Source organism: Prionailurus viverrinus, chromosome D3 (assembly GCF_022837055.1).
Source record: "Prionailurus viverrinus isolate Anna chromosome D3, UM_Priviv_1.0, whole genome shotgun sequence".
Classification (NCBI taxonomy): Eukaryota; Metazoa; Chordata; class Mammalia; order Carnivora; family Felidae; genus Prionailurus; species Prionailurus viverrinus.
The window spans coordinates 64,902,111-64,925,959 of record NC_062572.1 but is presented as its reverse complement, the minus strand read 5'-3'; the positions used below and the strand labels follow the sequence as shown (position 1 = coordinate 64,925,959).

The 23,849-nt window shown below is 35.4% G+C and overlaps 1 protein-coding gene across 2 annotated transcripts in view; it reads left to right on the top strand.

Moving 5' to 3' along the window:
- Positions 1-23,849, top strand: part of RIT2 (Ras like without CAAX 2) — a 448,366-nt gene that overhangs the window by 254,516 nt on the left and 170,001 nt on the right. For both annotated transcript variants that reach the window (XM_047828329.1, XM_047828328.1), the window contains one exon: positions 10,771-10,962. In XM_047828329.1, the coding sequence (XP_047684285.1) occupies positions 10,771-10,962 (192 nt within the window). The remainder of the gene's footprint in view (positions 1-10,770; positions 10,963-23,849) is intronic.

Sequence of the window (23,849 nt, the reverse complement as noted above, 5' to 3'; positions counted from 1 at the left end):
CAAATGTGTAAATTTTTAATTATTGCATTTTAAATAGCTACATGAAAATGATTCTAAAATTACCAAACTAGAATTACAAAGTTATTTTGTTTTTAGGAACACATTGAGAAACTCACTGAATTTAAAAATAAAATGAAGCACAATTATGCTCATGTAACCAAGTTATCTTGTAAGCACAGTTACTGTAGGAAGTTGAAATAATTCAGGGCAAATAATAATTTTTAGTATATTCAGTTATTTTTATATGTTGGTTTACAAGGTGGCAAACTTTTTAAACAGGGGATATTGGCTGACAGGAGCAAAAATTCTCCTGATTTTTCTTGTGTAGACATGTTCCTTAAAAATATAAAGTTTTAGGGGTACCTGGGTGGCTCAGTATGTTGAGCATCCAACTGTTGATTTTGGCCCATGTCATGATCTCACAGTTCATGAGTTTGAGTCTCACATCAGGCTCCACACTGACACTGTGGAGCCTCCTTGTTATTCTCTCTGTCTCTCTCTCTCTCTGTCTCTCTCTCTGTCCCTCCCCTACTGGTGCTTTCTCTGAAAATAAATAAACATTTTTTTAAAGTATAAAATTTTAGAACTTTTTCCTCTAAATTTTAAGACTGATCAAGGAAAATGTGTCTTGTAAGTCTTTTTACACACTCCCGTAGTACTACACCCCTGTAGTTCTAAAAGTAGTAATGACATCACTACTTTGCTTATTATGTCTGTTCCAGAAATATTCATTCAATGTAGAAAAAACATAATTTATCTGAAATGGCAGCCATTCAAACAGCAGCAATTTGATTGAAGTTTTCATATATCTAAAATGTGGGAAATATAAACATAAAAAGAGTTTAAGCCTTGATGTTGACTCTCAAAATACTTAAAATATACTTGATGACACAAATCTAACTCAAATAATAATATGAGAAACAATTAATTGCTAAATTTTGAAGTTTATAAGTGAGGAAAATATAGAAAACAATAATACATACAAATATTACAATACAATACAATAAAAATACAAATAATAGATACAAAAGTATGTACTCAGGTCACTGAAGATGAAAATTGGCTTTCCAACAATATAAAAGAGATTAGAAGACTAGTTTTTCTGACCTGGCATGAAAAAATGATGACATCACTACTTTTGTGGGCCCAGATTTTCTCATCTGCAGAGTAAAAGAATTGAAGTCAATAATCACTAAAATCTCTATTAGCTAGAAAAAGTTCAAGTGTGGGGGACAATGAACATGAAGGCACAATTAGGAGAGGAGAAAACTAATATGATCAAAACATTGAAGGAAGTGACCCCATTACAGCAGAGAGTGCATATTCAGGATTAGTTGGAGATAAAAGTGGATAGGCAGCATGATATCAGATTATATAAGGTCTTAAAATCAGGCAGATAAGTATAGATTTGATGTGAAAGCAAATGGATAACCATTGGACCTTGGGAGGCAGATGAGCTACATAATGAATCTATAGTGCTTAAAGAAGATTAGTTGGACAGGGAAATAAATGAATGATGGATTGATTGGAAAAGAGAGCCTAGGGTTAGAGCCACAACACAGGAGGTTGTAACTAAACTGGAAGGTAAGATATAGCTAGTACTTTACAAGGATCAGGAACCCTGCAATCTCTGCCTCGTTGTTGAAGGCAAAACAGAGCTGGAAAGTTAAAGTCGTAAAAGGAAAATAGGTTATATTCAGGAATATTGTAATGGGGAAAGGGGCCCTTCACACATAACCCGGCTCAATTCTGAATACAGCATGGACAAGTGAGACTTTAAAGCTAAAGAACAGAGTGGGGAATCAGTAGATGGGAAATTGCTAAGAAGAAACTTTAGGAGATAGGGGAGTTCAGGCTCAACCAAACAAAGTAGGATTCTTAAATGAAGGCAGGCCAGGGTGATCAGACATCACCTGGAAGACAGTAGAAGTTACAGACTCTAATTAGATATTGAGGATGATGAGATAGGATATTGGGAAATTCTAGTTAAATCAACTTGGCAGAAGTCTTGCTAAAACTTGACAATGTAGAGACACAGAAGCTTAAAAGTTGAGACCTAGTTGATAAGTTCAGGGGAGCCTAAGCAGAATTTGGTCAAAGAAAGAATCTCTGTCACTGTAATTATGATATTATGGAGGACAATACATCTTCTCTGGGTGTCTTTTCCCCATTTGTATGGTGAGAATGTGCCATCTTCTCAATACGATTCTAAAATTTAAGTTACTAGAGACAAATTATTGTATTACAATACCAGATGATTTGCTTTTTACCTTGGAAGTAACTAAAGAGTAATTTATTTTGCCATTCAGCTATGGAAACATGAATTACTTTGTGTGATAAGCTTGTTTGAGCATGTGACCTATATAGGACATATTTTTCGTAAATAGATACTATATATATCTTGCATATATCACAATTTTTCTTTAAAGTAGTATCCTACCACATGCCTTAAGTCAATTAGCAAATGCAATTTTGTCAGGTGGGTTTTCTTGTTCACTGTGTGTTTGTTGGGATCATCATTTCAGTATCACATTGAGAAAGACTAAAATGCAATGGATGAAATCCTTTCATAACACAGGTACACTGTCTTCTTCCAAGATGCTCTCCTGTAGGTTTTATCAGCAGGAAAGCAGCTCCCAGTATGAGTGACCTCCAACATAAACAGGAAACCAGCTGTGATGAGAAATCTCTTTTAGTGGATTTGTACCACCAGAGGCAGTCATGAAACTGTGTCTTTGAGGAAATACAAATCAAACAGGGGAAAAGCAAACAGACTTCTATGGGAAAGAAATTTGATGCATCTGAAGACTATATGACTCATCCTTTGTTCTTAGAACAAGACAAATGATTGAAGGTAGAGAATGAGATAAGGAACATTAAATTACTTTTTAATTGATGCAGAATTCAGTGGAATATATGTTTACCTAAAAGTTAAACTAGATCTGGCCTTACATGTACAGGAATGAGTAACTAAAAATCTTATCCATTTAGTTTAGAGATTTGATTCCTTTTCTTTTTGTCTTCATCCTCTAGTCTCTTCCTAAATGTACATCACCCAGGGAATAGTAAAATCACTTAAAAACATTTAGCTTTAAGTAATTAACCAAATGATAATATAATTATCAATTGGGCTCTGATCCAGGCATGGTCCCTAATGCTTTGGAAAATACAATGCTGAATAGTCCTCAGGTAGTTTGGTCTAGTGTTGGGAATGAGAGTGAAGCATATGAATTACAATACAAAGATTTGCAAGTGCACAAACAAAGCTTAAGTACTGAGCATGTCTGGCAAGAAGTAATTAAACTAGAAAAATAGCTGTCAAAAACTGTTTTCATAAAATTTCCTTTACAATAGATAAATACACTCTCAATGTGACAAAGCTCCAGATTTCAAAAAAATGGTGAAAATAATCCTGGTCCCTGCAAACTGATCCAGACTAGTTGGCTTTACACTCGAATTCTTGGCCCTTTGGTCAATCCAAAAGATGTGTCCCCTGATGGTGGCTTTCAGACCACTCCCATTCAGTTGTTATTCTTTCCTATAAACCAGATTTCTAGTTACTTGTGGACAGTTCCTTTCAGATATCTAGTGTCATCTCTAACTAGACAGGAGCACTTCTGCATGAGACAAAATACCTTTAAGTTATTTACTTTCTAAATCCACTTTTTCCTGTTACTACTTCTGCAGCTGTCTGGCCTCCAGAGCTACAAAAACTAGAGCTATATTTAATTCTTCCTTTCTTTGGAGAGGAAGTGTGGTATGATGTCTCTCTAATTTCCTAATTGGTATCTGTAGGTCTTGGGCCGTATCATTTAGTATCTCTATAATTTCCTTTTTTCCCCATATCTAATGTGGGAGCTAATAATGAGTTAGAGCATGTGCAAAAGTCCAGCATATTGCCTGGTATAATTGTCTGGTATAATTGATAGAACCATCAATAGCATTTTTCCATTTCTTCTCTCTCATTCCCAAACTGGTTGGGCATCAAGTCTTTCTTTTTTTATTCCTTGAAATGTCAGAAATATTTTTCTTCTCTCCATTTCTCTGTTTTTCAATCTCTCATTCAAGTGTTTTCCCTTTTATTTTTCCTCCATGGAAAAACACTTCAGGATTACTGTTAAAGCCTTCAAAATTTTTCTCTGCCTTTAACTTCTCTTTTCTCCTTTACTCCTGTTGCCAGATTAATCCTACTGAAATAGGGATACATTAATTTCCTCCTTTAAAAAATTATCTTGAGTTCTTCATTTCCTATCACATCAAATCTGAAACTAGGTTATCTGGGCTTTCCAGAATGTGACTTCATTCAACAACAGAAACATGTCACCCCTTTGAGTAAGCCACACTCATGTCTCTTTCTGTAATAACATTTTCCATATGGAGTACATATTTCAGTCCCCTACCACATATCCCTCAATTTTTCTCCAATCCCACATTTCTTCCCACCCTATACATCTATCATTGTCCAGTCTTGTGTCCCTCACTGGGGCCAGGAAACTTCAGTAATGACTTAATTAATGTCCGAACACAATTGCCACTGCCCCTTCCTCTGACAGACCTGCCCAGGGACCCTCTCTTTCGAGTTATTCTCACATGTATTCTTGGCTACTCTTTTCTGGTTCTACCATGCTAATAGGGCTGGCTTCATGGGCCAGGAATCTGTGCAATCACCTAGGGCTCCATGATGAAAATGTCCTGTACTTGGTTTAATGCCTTACTGTTGCTATCTTGAAATGCTTAATTTTCGAAAAAGTCCCCACATTTTCATTTTGCACTGGGCCCCATGAATTATGTAGTTTGCATTGCAACCTCAGCATTTATTTTGAGTTGCACTGAGGTAAGAACTTTACATATGGGAGTAATATTTGTTATATCCAGATTTTAGGTAGTATAAATCCTCCAGTGTTGCATGCCATATAAGATTCTAGGAACTTCTTAGCTTTTCAGCATTAAAATCAAAATATTTTTAACTATCTTCCTCAATCTTAACATGTTGTATTTTCTACAAAACAGCTTTTCCATTATCTTATTTGAGTGTTTCAGCAGTATCATTGAGTAAATCTACAAAATGTTTGGTGAAACTTAAGTTGAAAAACACAGACTTACTCTTAGAAAACCTACTACTGCAGATCCTGTTGACATTGAGGGTATTGTCCCATTTGAAACCCCATAAGAGAAAATGCATTCAGTTCTAAGTGCTCAGGGAGAGATTCATGTCACCTGACACATGAATATGTTGTTGTTGACCACAAAAGTGATGGCATTGATCATGTTCGCAGTGTAGCTTTGGTTGTCTAGAAGTTAAGTCAAATTTGCAGATCAAAGCATTTTATTTTGGTTTGAGTGTTCTAATTTCTATTTTTTCTTTTCCATATTTACTCATATTTTTGTTATATGTATTAAGTCATCTCAAATTTGACACATGTAAGTACTCAAAAATATTTGGTGAATGAGTTAGGCAGTATTCCATGATTTAGTGCATTCTTGAAAGTACATGAGTGTCAAATATTGAAAGACAAGGATAGACAAATTTATAATGGAGATGGCTATATTCTCTGAAAACTACAAAATAGTGTAAATTCATTAATTATATTTTGCCTTTTGGATACAATCCTTGACAATTTACTACCACCATTTAGAAAGGCTCTTTGTTCATTTTAATTGAACAATCTTAGCCACCTGAAGGCATCAAGTTGAGACTGAAGAACCACCTTTAGTATTGATTTCAATCTTGGTACTTTGCATCAATTATAGCAAATTTATGATACCTACACTTTGATCACTTTGATAATTTCATTTTTTCATTCCTTCTCTAAAAATACAAACAAAAGCATCAACAAACACTTTGCTCCTCCGACAGCCTCCAAAAAACTGAATTGTGGACTGGTATGCAGGCATTTGATGTTTAAGTGCCATGCAAATGCTGAATTTGGATCATGAAAAGTTACTTAAGGGTAGCAGTACATAATCTTTGGAAGTAGAGTTGCATGAAAGCTGAGGAGCCCTTTACAGTTGACAACATTAAGAAAAAACTAACCCATCTCATTTTTTCCACCAATCCCTCTTTGCCCTCCTCCTGCAAACTGCCCTTGCCTTTCTCTAAATCTCCATGGTTCATGTAGTCCTTAATTGTTCTTCATTTGTTTTCTCCTGGCCTAGTTATGTTTCCGCAGCCTGGACAGGGTCATAAGTTTTTTTGTTAGTTTATGTATCTGACCATTTGGCATAGTATCAGCTGCGTGAATGATTTATTTTTTTCATTTACTTTTTGTGAACTAGAAAGATAAGTTAGGTGTGGAAATGTCATTATCATGAGTATGGCAACCAGTGTAGACCGTGGTATGTGTGTGTTGTGCTAGAAAGAACTTGATTAATCAAAATACTTCGTGTTCAGAATAAAGGGAATTCTCACACTATTTTAATAGAAGAAAACCTATAAAAGGGAACTGTTGAAGCTACAACATTTTACTCAGAATAGTTGGAAAATATTAGAAACGGTTGTGTTTGCAGCATTTTACATAGTAGGTCTGTTTCATAGACATTTTGCTGGTTATGGATAGCAAATGGAATCTGGTAATGCTCCTGAATAATTAACCAACAAGTTTCATTTATAGCAAGAAGCAAATGAAGAAGATATTAACATTCAGGATACACAGAACATAAAGCACAGAGATCTTTAATTCATGGGTGAATAAAGACGGAAGCAACATGTTGAACATAGCATTTTTTTATAAAATGATTTCAGTTATCGTATATTATTAAGTTGATAATAGCTGTAAAGATTCTGCTCAACTTTCTGTTCCCCACCAGCCTCCAGTGCATCTTTAAGTAAAACCTATATATGCTATGAAGAGTTCATATGGATAAGATCAGCTAAATGGAAAGTATCCTCCTCGTTCATTGGGAGAGCTTAACTATATCCTTTTTATCGGTGGAAAGATTCTCCTTTTTGGAAAAAAAAACACACCTTAGTTTTCCAATTAAGCATATTTGATAAATGCTTCCACATTTATATTTAATGCAGCTAAAAGAGGATTTCATGACTGTTCTCCCAGTGAAAGGTTCTATTCTGCAGGATTTGTACCAGAGATAATCATAGGCTTAATTTGTATTGTATTTTAAAAATTGATCAAAGCATTTTCACATTTGTTCTTTCATTTGATCCTTTCTACAGCCCAGTAAGGTGGGTTAAGTGTGTGTCCTAATCCCTTTTGACAAGGATATTGAGGCACTGAGGGGTTAGGTGATTTGTTAGAGGGCATACTCTGAGTAACAGACATAGGAGGCAAGTATGTACTGTGCTTGCCAGGTCCTATGCTCACATTATAAAGACCAGTTTGAACACAAACACAGTTATAAACCTCTACATCTAGATGCAAGGCAAAATCGAACAAGGAGCTCTTTAAAATACTAATGCTATAACCTCATACCTAGAGACTTCAATTCACATCAGATGGGAGGACTGGTGGGTCCATTAATATAACATATATGTGATTTTGAGTCTAGTTAACCAGAACAATTGGATATTCACTCACTCATTCATCCAATATTGTTCTGTGAATTTTACTTTCCAGTCCTTTGACTGTCTAATAGGTTGTTGGATTTATTCAAATTTATCAGTCTTTCCTCTACGATGTAGTGATTGTTAATGTACTCAAATGCATTGTTTTTTTTTTCTTTTGTCTCACATAGAAATAACCTTGTCCAGTCCAAATGTACAAAAAAAAATACTCAAAGTAAAAAATAAAACATATCTAGAAGAGAATTTGTAAATAGATAAAAAACCTCGGAGATGCTCAATATGACTCTCATACAAATACAGATGAAAGAAACAAGATTCTATTTTGTACCCTAAAATTTGTCAAAGGTAGAAAAATTTGATAAGTGGCATTGGTGAGAATGAGGAGAAACAGGTACTTTTACATAATGTTGGAAAGAGTTATTGGTATGACATCTTTAGTGGTGAGATTGGTACTATTTCTAAAAAGTAAAAATGTGTGTTCTCTCTCATCTAGCAATACTACTTCTCAGATATACATCTGTGCAACATGGATGTTTCAGAATCTATATTGCAGCATAGTTGGTAATAGGAATAAAAGGAAGGCCTCTGAATACCTGTTCATTGGCAACTAGTTACATAAATTATGGTACATGCATTAAAGGACTTATGATACATTCATGGCAAATAATACTTACCTGTGCTTATATGGAATGATCTCCAAGGTGTATTAAGGATATTAAATCTTAATTAAGGTTAAAAGTAAAAATTATATATACCATGAGCCCATTTGAGAATAAGAAGTGTGTAAAGGTGGAATGTGGAGGTCTTTGCTTATGTGTCCATAGACTATTTCTGTAAGGGTAAAGACACTATTAACTGTCATGCATTTGGGAAAGAAACCTGGGAGTTTGTGATAAGAAAATTAAATTTTATATACTTCTGTACCTCTTGAATATTTGCAATGTGTGGGTTATTTTTTAATAGACAATTAAAATAAACAATTTTAATGCTTAACGATAGTAATTGGCAAATACAATGAACTGCAAATTGTAAGATAAATTTCTTCTGGTTTAGTTTGTACTTTTGTTGTTTTGATCATATACACTGATGTAATAAATCCTTAAATATCATGTATACTTCTATGGTAATTGTATCATTTCTATTTAAAAAATGTAATTATAAGTTGGAGAAACCTCATTTAACAATTTAAATCCATAGGTCTCTAGTCAATCCACATCAACTGTGGGATTCTGACTGAGGCAAAGTATTATCAGAATTAGAGAATGTCAGTGGTGCCTGGGTGGCTCAGTCAGTTAGGCAACCAACTTCAGCTCAAGGCATGATCTCATGGTTCATGGGTTCGAGACCCGCATTAGGCTTTGTGCTGACAGTTCAGAGCCTGGAGCCTGCTTTGGATTCTGTGTGTGTGTGTGTGTGTGTGTGTGTGTGTGTGTGCGTGCGCGCGTGCGTGTGTGTGTGTGTGTGTGTGTGTGTGTCTTTCCCTCCCTCATTCACACTCTGCCTCTCCCTCTCAAAAATAAATAAACATTAAAAAAATAAAAAGAATTAGAGAAGGCCAGAACTGTGAGGGACACCAGAACTTTTATAAGTCAACCTTATCTTACAGATGAAGAAACAGGCCCAAAGGATTTTTTTTCTCCCATGTTAGTGCATTACACTCACATGGTGAAATTTAGAATTGAGTTTAAATAAACTTTAGTACTAAGTAAATGGTGATAGTACGAATCAGAGAAGATAAGTTATTCAAACTAATTCCACATCAGCTGGCTGTTAATCCTTGGATTTTATTTTTCCTTTTTATTTTTATTTTTCCTTTTCTGGGCTCAAGTTCTTAGAACTTTTTTAATTTGTTCTTTTTTCCCCACTCTAAAATAATTTTAATCAATTTGAATATAAGAAAATTTAACTAGTATATAAAACTCAGCAGAGATAAAGTAAAATTCTATATCCTGACTTTATAAATTGCTGTCTTAAACTAATTTGTAGTGGCCACCAGTCAAGTTCTTAAAACTTTAATGATAGATTAAACCCAGCGATACTGTTTGTACCCAACCCATGTTGATTCAAAAAGATTCACCCACTAACTCAGGACCTATTAACTTTATTACCCTCTCTACACTCATAAGCACCTCAGTTTCCCAAAATTTTTGGATCTATATAAATGCTCCTACTCTTCAAAAGTCAAGCCATGTTAAATCAAATTAACATTTATTTCAACAATTACTCTAAAAAAGACATTTTAGTAATTCTTATAAATAGTTCACTGGGTGAAGAATTCCCATCTCTGCAAAATCTTCAAATACAGCTCAAGATCATGGGATCCTTCCTTTCTTTGAGGACTTATTTCACAAACATTCCGAGTCACAATATATTCTTGTGTTCTTTTACTGTTGAATATGGCTTGTTCCACAGCCAGGATCTAATTTTTATACTTCCCATTGCATGTATCTAACTAGCCCTTGTGATTTTAACCATGGATTCAGCAGAATAACAGTGAATGAAAACAGATATTTAGACTAAAAGGAATGTTTTGTATTGCAGCTCAGACCAAATGCAGAATTTTGAGTTGCCTGGAAACTGTAGGTCAGGTGGGCTGCAACATGAAAAACTAATACAGCAGTGTCTCCCAGGTTGGGACAGAGGTATATTTCTCCCTGCAGAAAAAGAAGAGGATGTAAGAGTGAACAGAACTTGGAAAGGGACCCATGACTCAGCCAACAAGTTCCCTTTGTTGATGCCCCTCAGGAGACAAATCTAAGAAAACCCAAACACATAAACTGGGTCTTAGATTATCTGTGCTAATAGCTTCCTCCATTCACAAGGATAATCAAAGTTAAACTTGTGTTTCTTTTCATCTTTTTGAGGAGAAAATTATTTCCTCTAGGTTTGAATGTTCAGAGTACACAAAATTAGATTCCCTTTCCTAAAACGAGATCATTAAGTAGAAAGCTATTAAAAGAATGTGCATAATCCCTGAAAGTTCATTAGTTAACCTGCTATTTAAAATCTCTCCCCCCAAGATCTCTTGAATCAAATTTTCTACGATTAAATATCAACACTCTGAGCACTTTAAAGCTTTCAGATTTCATGTTTAGACCCCATACTGCTTTTCTATATGCAAACCCCAGAAATAACTTTTAAAAATTTCTACCCAAACTACTTGGTCTCATAATTTATACACTTTTTACCTTTTATTGATGTGTTGGCTTCACTATCTTAAATTCTGTAACAATTTTGTTCTTTTTCTACAGGCAGAATTCACAGCCATGCGGGAGCAGTATATGCGAGGTGGAGAGGGATTCATCATCTGTTACTCTGTCACTGACCGCCAGTCATTCCAGGAAGCTGCCAAGTTTAAAGAGCTCATTTTTCAAGTCCGCCGCACCTATGAAATTCCCTTGGTGCTGGTGGGTAACAAAATTGACCTAGAACAGTTCCGCCAGGTGAGTGCCAAAATTTTTTTTCAGTTTGCTTTTAACTCCGAGAGTACGTAATACCAAGTATGCCTGCTTTCCAAGGTTCATACTGAGAATTATGAGAAAGAAATGACGCATGTGATTTTCTAAAAAAAAAAATCTTTAAAAATCTCTGGTGGATTGTGTTAGCCACCACAATATATCCCATCCCACATGCTACTTTGCAGTATCTTTATTCCATCAGGATGATGGAATCCTCCTTTCTGTTTTTCCCACTCCTTAGATTTGGGCTGACCCTATGATTTGTTTTGGGCAGTAGAGTATAGTAGAGATGATGCTGTGTACCTATAGAGGTAGAGTCATAAGAGTTCTTCAGACTCTACCTTTGCCACTTAAAATGCTTGCTCTTGAGATCCAGCTACCATGTAAAGACCAATGTAATCATTAGAGAGATCCATGTGAACAAAGCAACATCCAGCCTCACCGCAGTTCCTGCCAAGGCACCACATATGTGGGCAAAGCTACTCATCATGTTCTAGAACCAGCTACCATCTGACTATAACTTTATAAGATAACCTAGTCAATCCATATGGAAGAGAGACAACTCTCAGCTGAGCCTGGACTGGGTTTCTGATCCACAGAATCATAGGCAAATAAAATAGAGTTGTTTAAACCACCATATTTTAGAGTAATTTTTCATGCAGTGATGGGTAATCAAAATAGGACTCCTCCTACCTTCCAGAGTCAGAAGCTACTACTTTTCAGGTTGAATAAGAAACACCTTCCATATACCATAAATCTGCTTCAAGCTGCCCCTACTGTATCATTGTGATCCTCAGTTCCTTTCTCCAAACAAACAAAATTGACAATACAGAAACTATGGCTAGCTTCTGATAACGCAGAAACCACAGACTGCAATCCTTTACCAGATTTCATGTGGTTCATTATAATTTATTCTTATCTGATCAGACACTCTCAGGGCCTGATGGGCAAACTGATGGCCTCATCTCTACAGGGTAATGATACTTCAGTTGTCCTTAGTACTCCTAAAGAGATTAAATGACCAAAACCTAGTTCAGGGGCCAGGCAAATCATCTCACAATTCTATTGTCATGACTCACTTTGTATAAAGTTAAATTACTAAGTCATGCAAAACAAATTTTTGTAAATTGAATTACCTAAATTGAATGGTTTAGTTATAATTTTAGATACTTTATCTTTATTTAAACTGCCCTTAAATTTGAGCTGGATTTTAATAGTTTGTGTGTTTCCAATTAATAATTTTTATTCTTCTTAAAGTAACCTCGTAAATTGTTTTTCTAAGGCTAGAATCTTCACTAAAACAGTTTACTCCTACTTTAAGTGTTAAATATATTTGTATTTTTGTATCAGATGACTTTTAAGTTTTCTCAAGTGAAAATATCTCCTATGGAGCCAATGCTTATAAATCTATTTTTAATACAGAAACAAAATTTCTACGATTTCGTGCAGTACATTTTTGTAGCGGCATTTTTTGTATATCTGACTTGAAAATCTAAGCATCCTAAAGTGGCAGCTGACTATTTTTTAGGAGCTATAATATTTGTCTCCTCTGTACCTGTTCTTCTGCATTGCTTTATTTTTTTTCCCCCCAAAGTAGTGTTTAGTATGACATGGTTACATTTCTATGAGATAGGAATTCAAGTTTATCTCACCAGTGAAATATGAATCTCTTCTGTGATACTTGACAAAAAGGAAAGAAAAAAAGAGAGGTATAGGTCTAGTGGTGAACTCTTCAGATACTCCTCTGAAGAGTGGGGAGGTTCTAGGGTTTTTTTTAATTTTTATTTTCTTTTAGGACTTGTGGGAAATGACATGTGGGAGCACCCTGAGATGCAAATATACCATCAGTGATTACATGACCACATTTAACTGTACTTCTCAGAATTTCTAGGAAACATAAACCTTTAATTGAATGCCAGTCAAGAGAGCTACAAGTGACTCTTGTAAGCTAGTACATTTGAGAACATGAGGGAAACATCTTCAGGCAAAAGTTAATCACATTGTCTGCAGAATGATTTCTCTCCATGATTCCAACACTGGCTGGCATTTGCTTTCCTCTCCCCATCCTGGCTCTGCTTTTGCTTTCCCAGGATCAAAGGTGTTCAACAGATACCCGGTCTCAGCCTGGGTAATTGCAGATTAGCAGTGATGTGACTCACAGGCATCACAAACATCACTGAAACAAATAACAAAAATAATATTAAGCTGAGTAATTTAGCAGATTTGACATACTTTCCCTTTTAGATAAAAGCAAGTAAACAAGATAGTCATAGAAAGTGCAAAAACCATGAAAACTCAAATTACAATCTTTTTAAAACTGCTCATGTACCAATGTCTCCAATAATGAAGTGTTGATATGCAAATTTGGCTTCTGGCTGTGGTGTTTGTGATAGAAATAATTGTTCCTATAATTGTAGAGTGGTTTTTCCTTTTCAAAATGCTTTCAATTCTCACTTTATTTTAATCCTGTAACTGCCCCGTGTAGTTGTAAGGCAAGCAGTTGATGGATGAGGATATTTGAGAAGTAAGTATACTGATAGAAATTTATTTTAATAAAATACTGCTGTTAGTGACAAATTTAAGACTAAAACCCTGATCACATGTACTCTTTTTCTTACATCAGTCTTTAAAGGATAGGTCTCCATTTTAGTTTTGGGTTTTTCCACATTTTCCCCCCAAAACAAAGATGTTGACACCTGCATCATCTATAGCTCAAAGGAGTTTTGTGAAGAGTCCTAGAGTGATAATGTTAAACTCTGGAAGCTTCTGAAGGAAATCATGCTAGTGCTTATGTTCAGTGTTAGGAGGCAGAGAAGCAGGGTTTTTACTTGACAGCTCTTCTTCCTCATAGAAAGTGGTTGAAAGGGAAGTGCTGATGATAACAGCTGCTTCTTGTCATGCTTGTGTGGTAGAGTGGGTGGCTACATTTTGAATCCATCTTGGTGAATTCCAAGTCCCTTTTTACCAAGAAAAAGAAACATGTTTTGTTGCCTGATGTCCTTCATCATAAATGACGTCTTTAAGAAAATATATTGAAGCGCTCTGTTTAACTTTGAGTATTTTCTCTGAGAACAATATTCATTTTGACACTGATCCTGATGATGCATTTAGTATTGCAACACTCTGTGCCAGGCACTTAGTACACATAATTTTATTTCATCTTTACCATAAGGCCACAAAGTAGGCTCCTTTATGGTACCTATTTACCTATGAGTTATCTGAAACTTCAACATTCAGTGACTTGCTCAAGGTCACATAGCTAGTTAGGGCTGTGAGAACATGTCCAGTGTCTCTGATTTAAAATCTTACTATTTTATAATTTGGGCCTGCAAACCGTTATTATTTTTCATGAAATTTGTTATATTCATTTCATGATCTTAGCATGCTCCTGAGAGGATAGAAGATAAACAATTGCATTTTACTGGAGCAGGAAGGAGCAGAACAATAGCTCTTTGGAGGTGGAGTGAGTAGCTCCAGGGCAAGGAGCTGGACAAGGCAGTAATAGCCAGAGTTGGGAAGAATGTGAGGAAAATTAAGGGCAAGGAAATGGTGCTCAAAACTACTGAAAGGCACGTTCTCTAATCAGGGGCACCATCTTGTCCTGAGTCCAGCCAGACTACTCTAAAGCCCTTTTTAAAGTCCTAGGCTTCAATAGGTCCCTGAGCTTGCGTGGCCTTTCTCCCTATTGGGTCTTCTGCTGTCACACTGGGGAGTGGAAAGTAATAATTTCTGCCTTTTTTCTGTTTTTGCAAAATTCTACAGAGTAAAAATGGTGCTATAAATGGAGTAAGTCCCAAAGATCTGAAAGCTGGGTTAGGAAAGTTTTATATCTGTTGTAGACCACAAACTGTTTTATCCTGAAGGTAGACCATGACAAACCTTTCAGTGCTGACAGTCTAATTTCAGCTTAATACTCAGTTTGAAGTCTTGAAACTCAGCTTTCCACAGCCTAACTCTTCGAATGCAGATCTGGAAACATGAAAGACCTTTGTTTATTCTTCAGTTATCTACGTAGTGAAAATAGTTCAACTCCTTTATTGAGAGGGGCATATGAAAGCTGTAGAGATCAGAAATTTCTGTGTTAAGAAAAACATCTATTTAGAGTTTTTGTCAAGCATGTACTTCCCTTGGCAGAGCGGTGGGAGTTTGGGGACACAGTAAAGGAATGAGTAAGCCAGTCTCTGTCCTCAAGGACTTTCTCTTCTGAAAGGATCAATGCATGTGATGTACAACATTGTATTAAACAACAGAACTAAATGTTGAATGATATGACACATGCATAAGTGCAATTGTTGTTGAAAACCAGGAAAAATCAATGTTGGCAACATTTTGAGGAAGGGAGATGCTGAATGGAGTGGGATCCTGACCAGGTAGGAAGGAGCAGGTGAATGATGACAGTCCTTCGGGGAAGGAACAACAAAAGTAGGTGTAGAGAATAGGCAATGTGAACCAGGGCTGTGAGTGTGCACAAGGCATGGAGTGTTGAGGAGGAGAAGTTGGGAAGACTAGCCTGCCTGGCACATGTATATCAAGCATCCTCAGGATAATTTGATAGATAGGGCCTACCTTGAAGACACACACTTGGTCAAACACAAAGCATAAATATGTACCAGAGCATGTTGGATATGTTATAATGCAGTAGTTGCAAATGCCATTCGAGTTTTTAAAAGTGCAAAAGAGTAATACTTCATCTTTAATCAGTATATTAGATAATTCATGCAAACACATTTTTCCAAATGATGAGGGTTTTTTTGTGGGAAAAGAGTTTTGATAATTCATGCAATGTAATGGGAATACACATTTAAATTTGACAATTATCTAGCCTTACTTATCCTTTCCATAGCATCTTCTTGATAGGCTATTTCATTTCATTACACATCCAAATATATTAACTCCAATTAAAATGGAAAAAAAGCTTAGAATTTGATGTAATTTATCTAGATGGGTAAGTTTTGAAACTAGAATTTGGAGGTGGAGTTTTGCTGAAACTATTTTTTAATCCAATTTATTTACCAAATATTTAGTAATGACTCAATAGGTAACTGGCACGTTTTTAGAATCTGGTTGTTCTGGAGTGAACATGACAAATTCAAACTTAAGAAGAATCTGAAATTATAGTAGGGGAGACAGATAATGATCAATTTGTGCATGTATGTACCAACTACACACTACAAAAATGGTGTCATGAGTAAAATTATATGCAAATTTATTTATATTTATTTATAATATTTATAATTATAAATATACTTATATATTTATAAATACACACATGGGAAGAAAATTCTTTGAAATATTTGAGCAGAGGTGTGGCACGAATGAGTTTTCATTGTCCATCTAGTTGATGGAGGAGGGCAAGAATGGAAGCAGGAATACCAATCAGGAGATTTAGTCATCAGGATGAAGGATGATGGCAGCTTGGGTAAAAGCAATGGACTATTCATGAATTCCATACTCATGCAGCACGCTGACAGGATGACAGGTGACAAAATTACAGTGAAGTTTGGAGACCTTTCATGTATGGACAAACTGTTACATCATTCAGTGGTACCAGAGGGCACTGTTGCATTGTCACACAACACAGTGGGTGTCCATGATGAGACTCCTCAAGACAAAGTGAAGACCTATATTTAGCAAATACATTTTAGAAAATAACAAAGTATATCAAAAGAACCAGATAGTCCTGAGCTTGAATATTCACTGAGACAATCACTGTGTCCTTGGACGCATGAGTGGCAAACTCAAGATGAACACCCAAATTCTCCTTCAAAAAAGTATATCCCTCCCAGCACAGAGACAGGAGGCATAGTCAGTAGATCACTTCAGCTGTCAGATGCTTCAGGGTCATCCTCAGTAACAAAGCCTCCTTGACTGAGGTCCTACCCTTCCCAGGGATACCCACTTCCAATGAGGTATAGGCAAAAATTTCCAGCCATTGCAATCCAGTGGGACACTGCAACAAGCAAATCTTGCTCCAGATCCCCATGCCAGTTTGGCAAAGACTCCGTTGGGCTTGCATTGTCATTGATCTTCTCCCTGTATCCAATCCAGCTTCCTACTCCTTCCTTCACAAGCGTTGATCTCTAACCAGTACCATATGCTACAAAATCCCTCTCAGTGTCTGCTTCTGTAGAATGGGGATATTACTTTCACAGGTTTTTAGGTAGTAGATGAGATAATGTCATTAGATTAGCACAGTCCTTGGTACAAACTAGGGACTTAATAAATACGAGGTACTACCATCCTTATCCCTCACCTGGATTGTTTATTCTTTGGGTTATTCTAACAGGTTTCACAATTTAGGCCCTACCAAATCAAATATTTAGGTATTGTTTCAAAAGGAAAGGTGGTTAAAACTGGGAGAAGGCCCAGTGAATTTTTTAACTGCAGTGTATAGGCTTCAGTGCACAGGTTTTGCAAAATGTATTTTGAAATTATTTTCCTACTTTTCAAATGTGGAACAGAGTAGCCATCTTGAAGTAACTGAATTTTGAACAAAGCTTTGGAGGAATCAATGTTAGGAATTTCTGTTAGATCATGAACTAAGTCAAACTGAGTAAAAAATGACAATAAATGAGAAAGACCTAAAATGATGTTTTGCCATTTTAGAAAAGTTAATTTTTCCATGTATGGACAGCCTCATCCTGAATGAGGATGAATCTGTATCACCTAGAAACATTCTGGGAAACACAAATTCTCAGCCTCTATCCTAATCCTCGTAAATCAGAAACAATGGGAAGAAGGCACAGAAATCTATTTGAACAAATGGGGTGATTCTGCAGCAAGCTAGAGAGCCACAGGGCTAGAAGGAATATAGATGGAAAGACATGAGATCATTTATACTTCAGACTCCATAAGAGAGAATCTAGACCCTATAAGCATTTTTAAAGTCTTAAATGAGATATTGGAGACCTGAAAGAAAAACACACATGCTCTTTTTCTCACACACGCACGTATGTACATAGACACATAAAATATAAAAATTTTAAAAACTGATACAAAAAGAACAGTGATGAAAATATCCTAACTTAAATCCACTTCTCCATTCAAATATGTCATAAGAAAATCTAAATTTTACTGCATATATTGTGCACCTGTGACTAAATGGCTTCCCATTTGACAGTTTCATGTTTCATTGGGACAGAGGTTGTGTCTCCTCAGTTTGAAGTGACATAACTGTTTGCTTCCCTTCCTTATTTAAATGGTGTTACAGTGAATTGTTTGGTTTTCATGGATCATTGGCCACATTTGTAAAATTGACAAGTCAGTGGAAGTATATAGAAAAGCTTAGAGCTTTATGGGAAGTATAAAGAAAAGCTTAAAGCTTTCAAAGATTGGAGCTTTGAAATGAAATCCCAGATACAAAGTTGTTCATATCTCTTAAAAATTTTCAGACCAATCACTTAACTTCCTCAGAAGAAATACTGAGTAGGTGAAGTTTTAAAATTCTTATTATTCTATTTGAGATTTCTGCCCTCCTTGCCCTTTCCTAGGTATCCTGGTATAGCCAAACTCTGACATTTGTGATAATTTTAGTTCTCAGGCTTCTGGTTGTATTGAAAACAGACAAACAAAAAACCCTCAGTGTGTTTGTGCAGCTATAAGTATAGGTATCATAGAGACCAAGACGATCCTGTAAATCCAAAAGAACGATATTTATAGGTTGAATTACAAAAACAGGTTTTCCTTGTTATCTGAAAGTACAGTGTTCCTATAAAACCTTTTGTAAACTGAAAGGACATAAAGCAAGGAAGTAAAGAGTATTTTGTAAAAGTGAAAATCATCATTAGATTTCATTTTGATGAAAAGAATCTGAAATCAGATACTAATGTAGGTCTTAGTAAAGGCAAGTTTTCTGAAGTGAACTTTTCAGTAGCAAAGGAAACCGATATTCTGAAAGAGGAACACTTCCCGTTTGCACACTGGGAACTCTTACCCTTCATTCGAACACATGTTTGGGAAATTACATAATCATCTTGCTTTTATATTTGTTTTGAGAGGGGCGCGTGGGGGCTCAGCCGGTTAGATGTCTGAATTTGGCTTAGGTCATGATTTTGCAGTTTGTGAACTTGAGCCCCACATCGGGCTCTGTGCTGACAGCTCAGAGCCTGGAGCCTGCTTCAGATTCTTTGTCTCCCGCTCTCTCTGCCCTTCTCCTGCTCGTGCTCTGTCTCTCTCTCTCTCTCTCTCTCTCTCTCTCTCTCTCAAAAATAAATTAAAAATATTTTAAAATGTGTTTTGAGATAATTATACAGAACAGGAGGTTACAAGCAAATGTGTAAAGACCCGTGCACCTTTCTCTTAGCATCCCCAGTACTATTTTCTTACATAACTATAAAATATCAAAACCAAGAACTTGATATTTGTTCAATCCATAGAGAATATTGAATTTCACCAGTTATAACACACTCATCTGGGCGTATATTTGTATAATTATATGCAGTTTTATCACCTATGTAGCCTGTATAACCACCACCACAATCAAGATACCCTGTTGTACCATTACCTTAAGACTCCCTCATGTTACTCCTTTACAGCCATACCTATTCGCTACTCACCCCAATTTCTAACCCCCAGCAACCATCAGTCCACCAGTCCATTCTCCATCCCTGCACACATGGTTTATTTCTTGATTGTTACACATGGAAATCACCCAGTATGCATCCTTTTGAGATTGGCTGTTTTCATTCAGCACTATATCCTGAAGTACATCCAAATTTTGCTTATCAATAACGTGTTCCTTGTTATTACTGAATAACTTTCAGTTTGGATATAACTACAGTTTGTTCATCCATTCACCCTTTAAAGACATTTGGGTAGTTTCCAGCTTTCCTTTATTATAAATAAAGCCTCTATGAACATTTATGTACAAATTCCTGCATGAACTCAAGTCTATAATTCCTTGGGATAAAGGCCCAAGAGTGAAATTTCTGGGTCTTAGGATGCATCTATTTTTAGTTTTGAAAGGAGATACCAACATATTTTCCGGAGTGTCTGTACTTATTTTACATTCTCACCCTTTCCAGCATTAGATGTTATCACTATTTTTCATTTTAGACATTCTGTTAGGTGTATAGTGGTATCCCATTATGGTTTTAATTTGCATTTCTCCAATGACTAATAATATTAGACATCTTTTCATGTGTTTATTTGCCATCTGTATAGCCTCTTCAGTGAAATGTCTGTGCATGTCCTTTGACTATTTTATAATTGGGTTATTCCTTTTTTTATTTATTTTTTATTTTTATTTATTTTTTTTTAGTATTAAACATTGAGGAATTCTTTGTAAACTCAAGATTCAAGGCCTTTGTCAGATATACGATTTGCAAATCTTTTCCCCCAGTCTGTAATTTGCCTTTCGTTCTTTTAACAAGCTCTTTTGCAGGAAAAATTTTAATTTTGTTGAATTCCATTCTTTACTTAAAAGAATCATAATTTTGGTATCAAATCAAAGAATACCACTTAGTCCTAGGTCTCAAAGATTTTCACCTATGTCCTTTTCTTGAAGTTTTATGTTTTACATTTAAGAGCATGATCTATCTTGAATTATTGTTTGTATAAAATGTGTATTATTATTATTATTTGCTTTGTTGTTTTGGTTTGTTTTGGATATCTAATTGCTGTAGTACCATTTACTGAAAAGGCTACCTCTTCTCTACTGAAATGCTTCAGCAAATGATTCCATTTTTTCTTTTGGTTTATATTCTCTTTGTTCAGATTGAGTACATTCTATTGATCTGTTTTTAAGTTAAATAATTCTATTCTAATTCTAGAGAGAGATTGAGTGCGAGTGGGGGAGTGGCAGAGAGAGAGGGAGCACAGAATCTGAAGCACAGAAGTCACATATAGGTGGGATAAGGGTTATGGTAGATTCTTCCCAGTCTGTGTCAAACACCCTTAATAGGTCCCTGCTTTTGAGCTTTTTGTTTGTTTTTCTCAAAACGCATATGATAATTTTATCCTTTGTACTCAATTGTTCTGATAGTCTGTGGAGTAAATTCCAACGCCTGATCCCATCTAAACACAGTCCTTGCGCACCTCTCTCATGCCAACTTCCCATGCCTTGAATTTTAAACCATAAGCATACTAAACCATTTATTCAGTGAACATCACACACTAGTGTGCCCTTCTTGTTGTGACTTCTCCACTTGCTAGTGCCTCTGCACTGTTCACACTGGATCCATTTTGTGTACATCTGCCCACACAGCTTGTCTGTGCACTTAATGGAAGGAGGAACTAGTTTATACTAAATGAAAAAAAAAATCAGAAGAAAGATGTTTAAAAAGAATAGGCAAAGAAATACTTGGTGTTTTTTTTTTTCCTTACTGGACACAAACTGAGGGAAGATGGAGACAAAGTTTGAGATAATTCCATGGAACATCACCATCCTAAGAAAAGGTGATTCAAAAATATGTGTGTACATCCTTTAAAGCACCAATGCTAAGTATGATGCTGGATATGTTGAGAGAGACCAGGCAGAAAGCTAGGTCTCTTGGTCCAATCCTTGAGTGTAATATAAGGAAACAGGAATAATTGGAAATACTGCATTGTTTTCAGTAGTGTTTGTCCTAATGGAGGAGACAAAGCCATTTTTGTAATAAACAGATAAAATCTGGGGCCAAAAAAGACAGGTTTTGAAATGCAGTGTTCTATACACAGCAATTAATGATGTATATCCTCTGCTTCCAATCTATCAGTAATATTACAAAATTAGAATAATCTGCAATTAAAATGACCATGAGGAGCAGCAGGGGAGAGGCTGGATAGAACATGGTTTTTCTCTAAGAAACCAATAATGTCAGAAGCATCGTTGGAATATCTTAAGTATAGCATGCTACTATTTAATTTAAATTAAATACTATTTAAATTAAGATTTATACCTTTCTTATATTTTTTTAGATACAAAAGATCAAGGAATAAAGACATATAATCAAAGATGACATTTCTTAGGAAATTCATGCAGTAATGACATTAATGTAATATGATTTCAGCACTTTTATGGTTCTATTTTGCTGTATATTCAGTATATGTGTCTGTATAAAAAATGAGACATTATGAGACAGGATAGGTTTGGTTTTTATTTTGAGAATAAAAGAGAACTTGTATTATTTGGTTCTTGCCTGATGGAAAATAGAGTCATAATAATGGGCAGAGCATATAACTGAATATGTAATGTGCATTCAGGCTGGCAGGCTGTTCTCAACCACAGAACACCTCTCTCCCTGCTTGCTTATTGAACTTGGTATTCAATATTAGGGAGTGCAAACTTTCATTCCAAGAGAGACAGGCTTAAAATGAAAATGCTCCTGGAATAGGCAGATACATATATATATGTATATCAGAATATGTATCTGCCTATATACACGTAAATGTGTGTGTATACGTTTATCTCAGTTATTTTTGTTTAATAAAAGGATAAATATTGCTTATAAACGTATGTTCTTCTTCCTCAGTCTTTATCCCTAGTTCTGGGTTCTAGAGCAAGCCTCCTTACCTGTTACCTGCTCTCTAATCACCAATGCATGTTTTTGTATATTTACAAACCATGTGTAGTTAGAAATAACAGGTATTATAATTTTGCCTATTTGTATATATTTAAATACATCATATGTATACCCACACATATTCGTACATGTAAGTATACAAGTCTACCTATGTATCTATTCAGGCAACTTGTTCTTGTTTCACACACGGTTATTATTTTGATATATATGTTGATATATATATAAACCTAGTTTATGCATTTTAATGGGTTGCATAATCAATTAATACATTGAAATTTATATTGACCTATTGTAAAATGCTTCCACCAGGTTTTTCACATTACTAGCAATGCTGCCACAAACATTTCTTTGCACATCCATTCAAAAACATGTGCAAAAAGAACCTTAGCAGATATGGCTGAAGTGAAACTGAACTGGGTGAAGGCATGCAAATTTATAGTTTACTGGGTATTGAGGGTATTGACAAATCGCTTTCCAAAATAATTGTACCAATTTACACACCCTCTAGAATATATTAAAAATCATTTTCTGCATCCTAGTTATTGGGTTTTACATTTTTGTCAGTCTAACTAGTATGAAAATCTGTCATCACTTTGCTTTGATTTCCATTCTCCTGATTGCCAATTAGGTGGGGGAACTTTTTCATGTCCCTTCTTGTATCCTCCTATGAGTTATCTTTTTACACTTTGCCACATGTTTATTGTTACCTACCCTTTGTATATGAGTTAATAGGAGTTACTTACATATTCTGATGAATTTTGTTTTTATGTTTTATGTGCACATATACATACATATGTACATACATACATCCATTCTATCACTTCCTTTTTTCACTTTAAGTTTTCTTTGTGAGTTGCATTTTGAGATTTGCCTAACAATTTCTTCTTTAGCAAGACAGAGCTGGTATTGCTGGTCAATCTATTACATAAATTTCATAATTGTTTTCTTTACTATATCAAATACTAAAGAGATCTGACAAGTACATACTAAGACTGAAGATCTGTCCACTTTTTCTTGTAATTTGGTTAGACTGTGTCCTATATAGGATGATTTTCTTAAAAGCACATGGGTATATAACTGTTGGATCTCCCAGATTGCTTCTTTTTTTTAATCAATGAAATAAGAAAGACTTTATTTTTATAAATTCACCAAAATGCATTGTAAACTTTAGTCCTGCTCTGGTCCAAATTACTTTTTAAGAAAAAATTAATTCTAGTATAGTTTATGTGTAGTATTGTATTAGTTTTAGGCATACAATATGGTGATTCAACAACTCTATACATTACTCAGTGCTCATCAGGATAAGAGTACTCCTAATCCCCTTCACCTGTTTCACCCATCTCTGTACCCACCTCCACTCTGGTAACCATC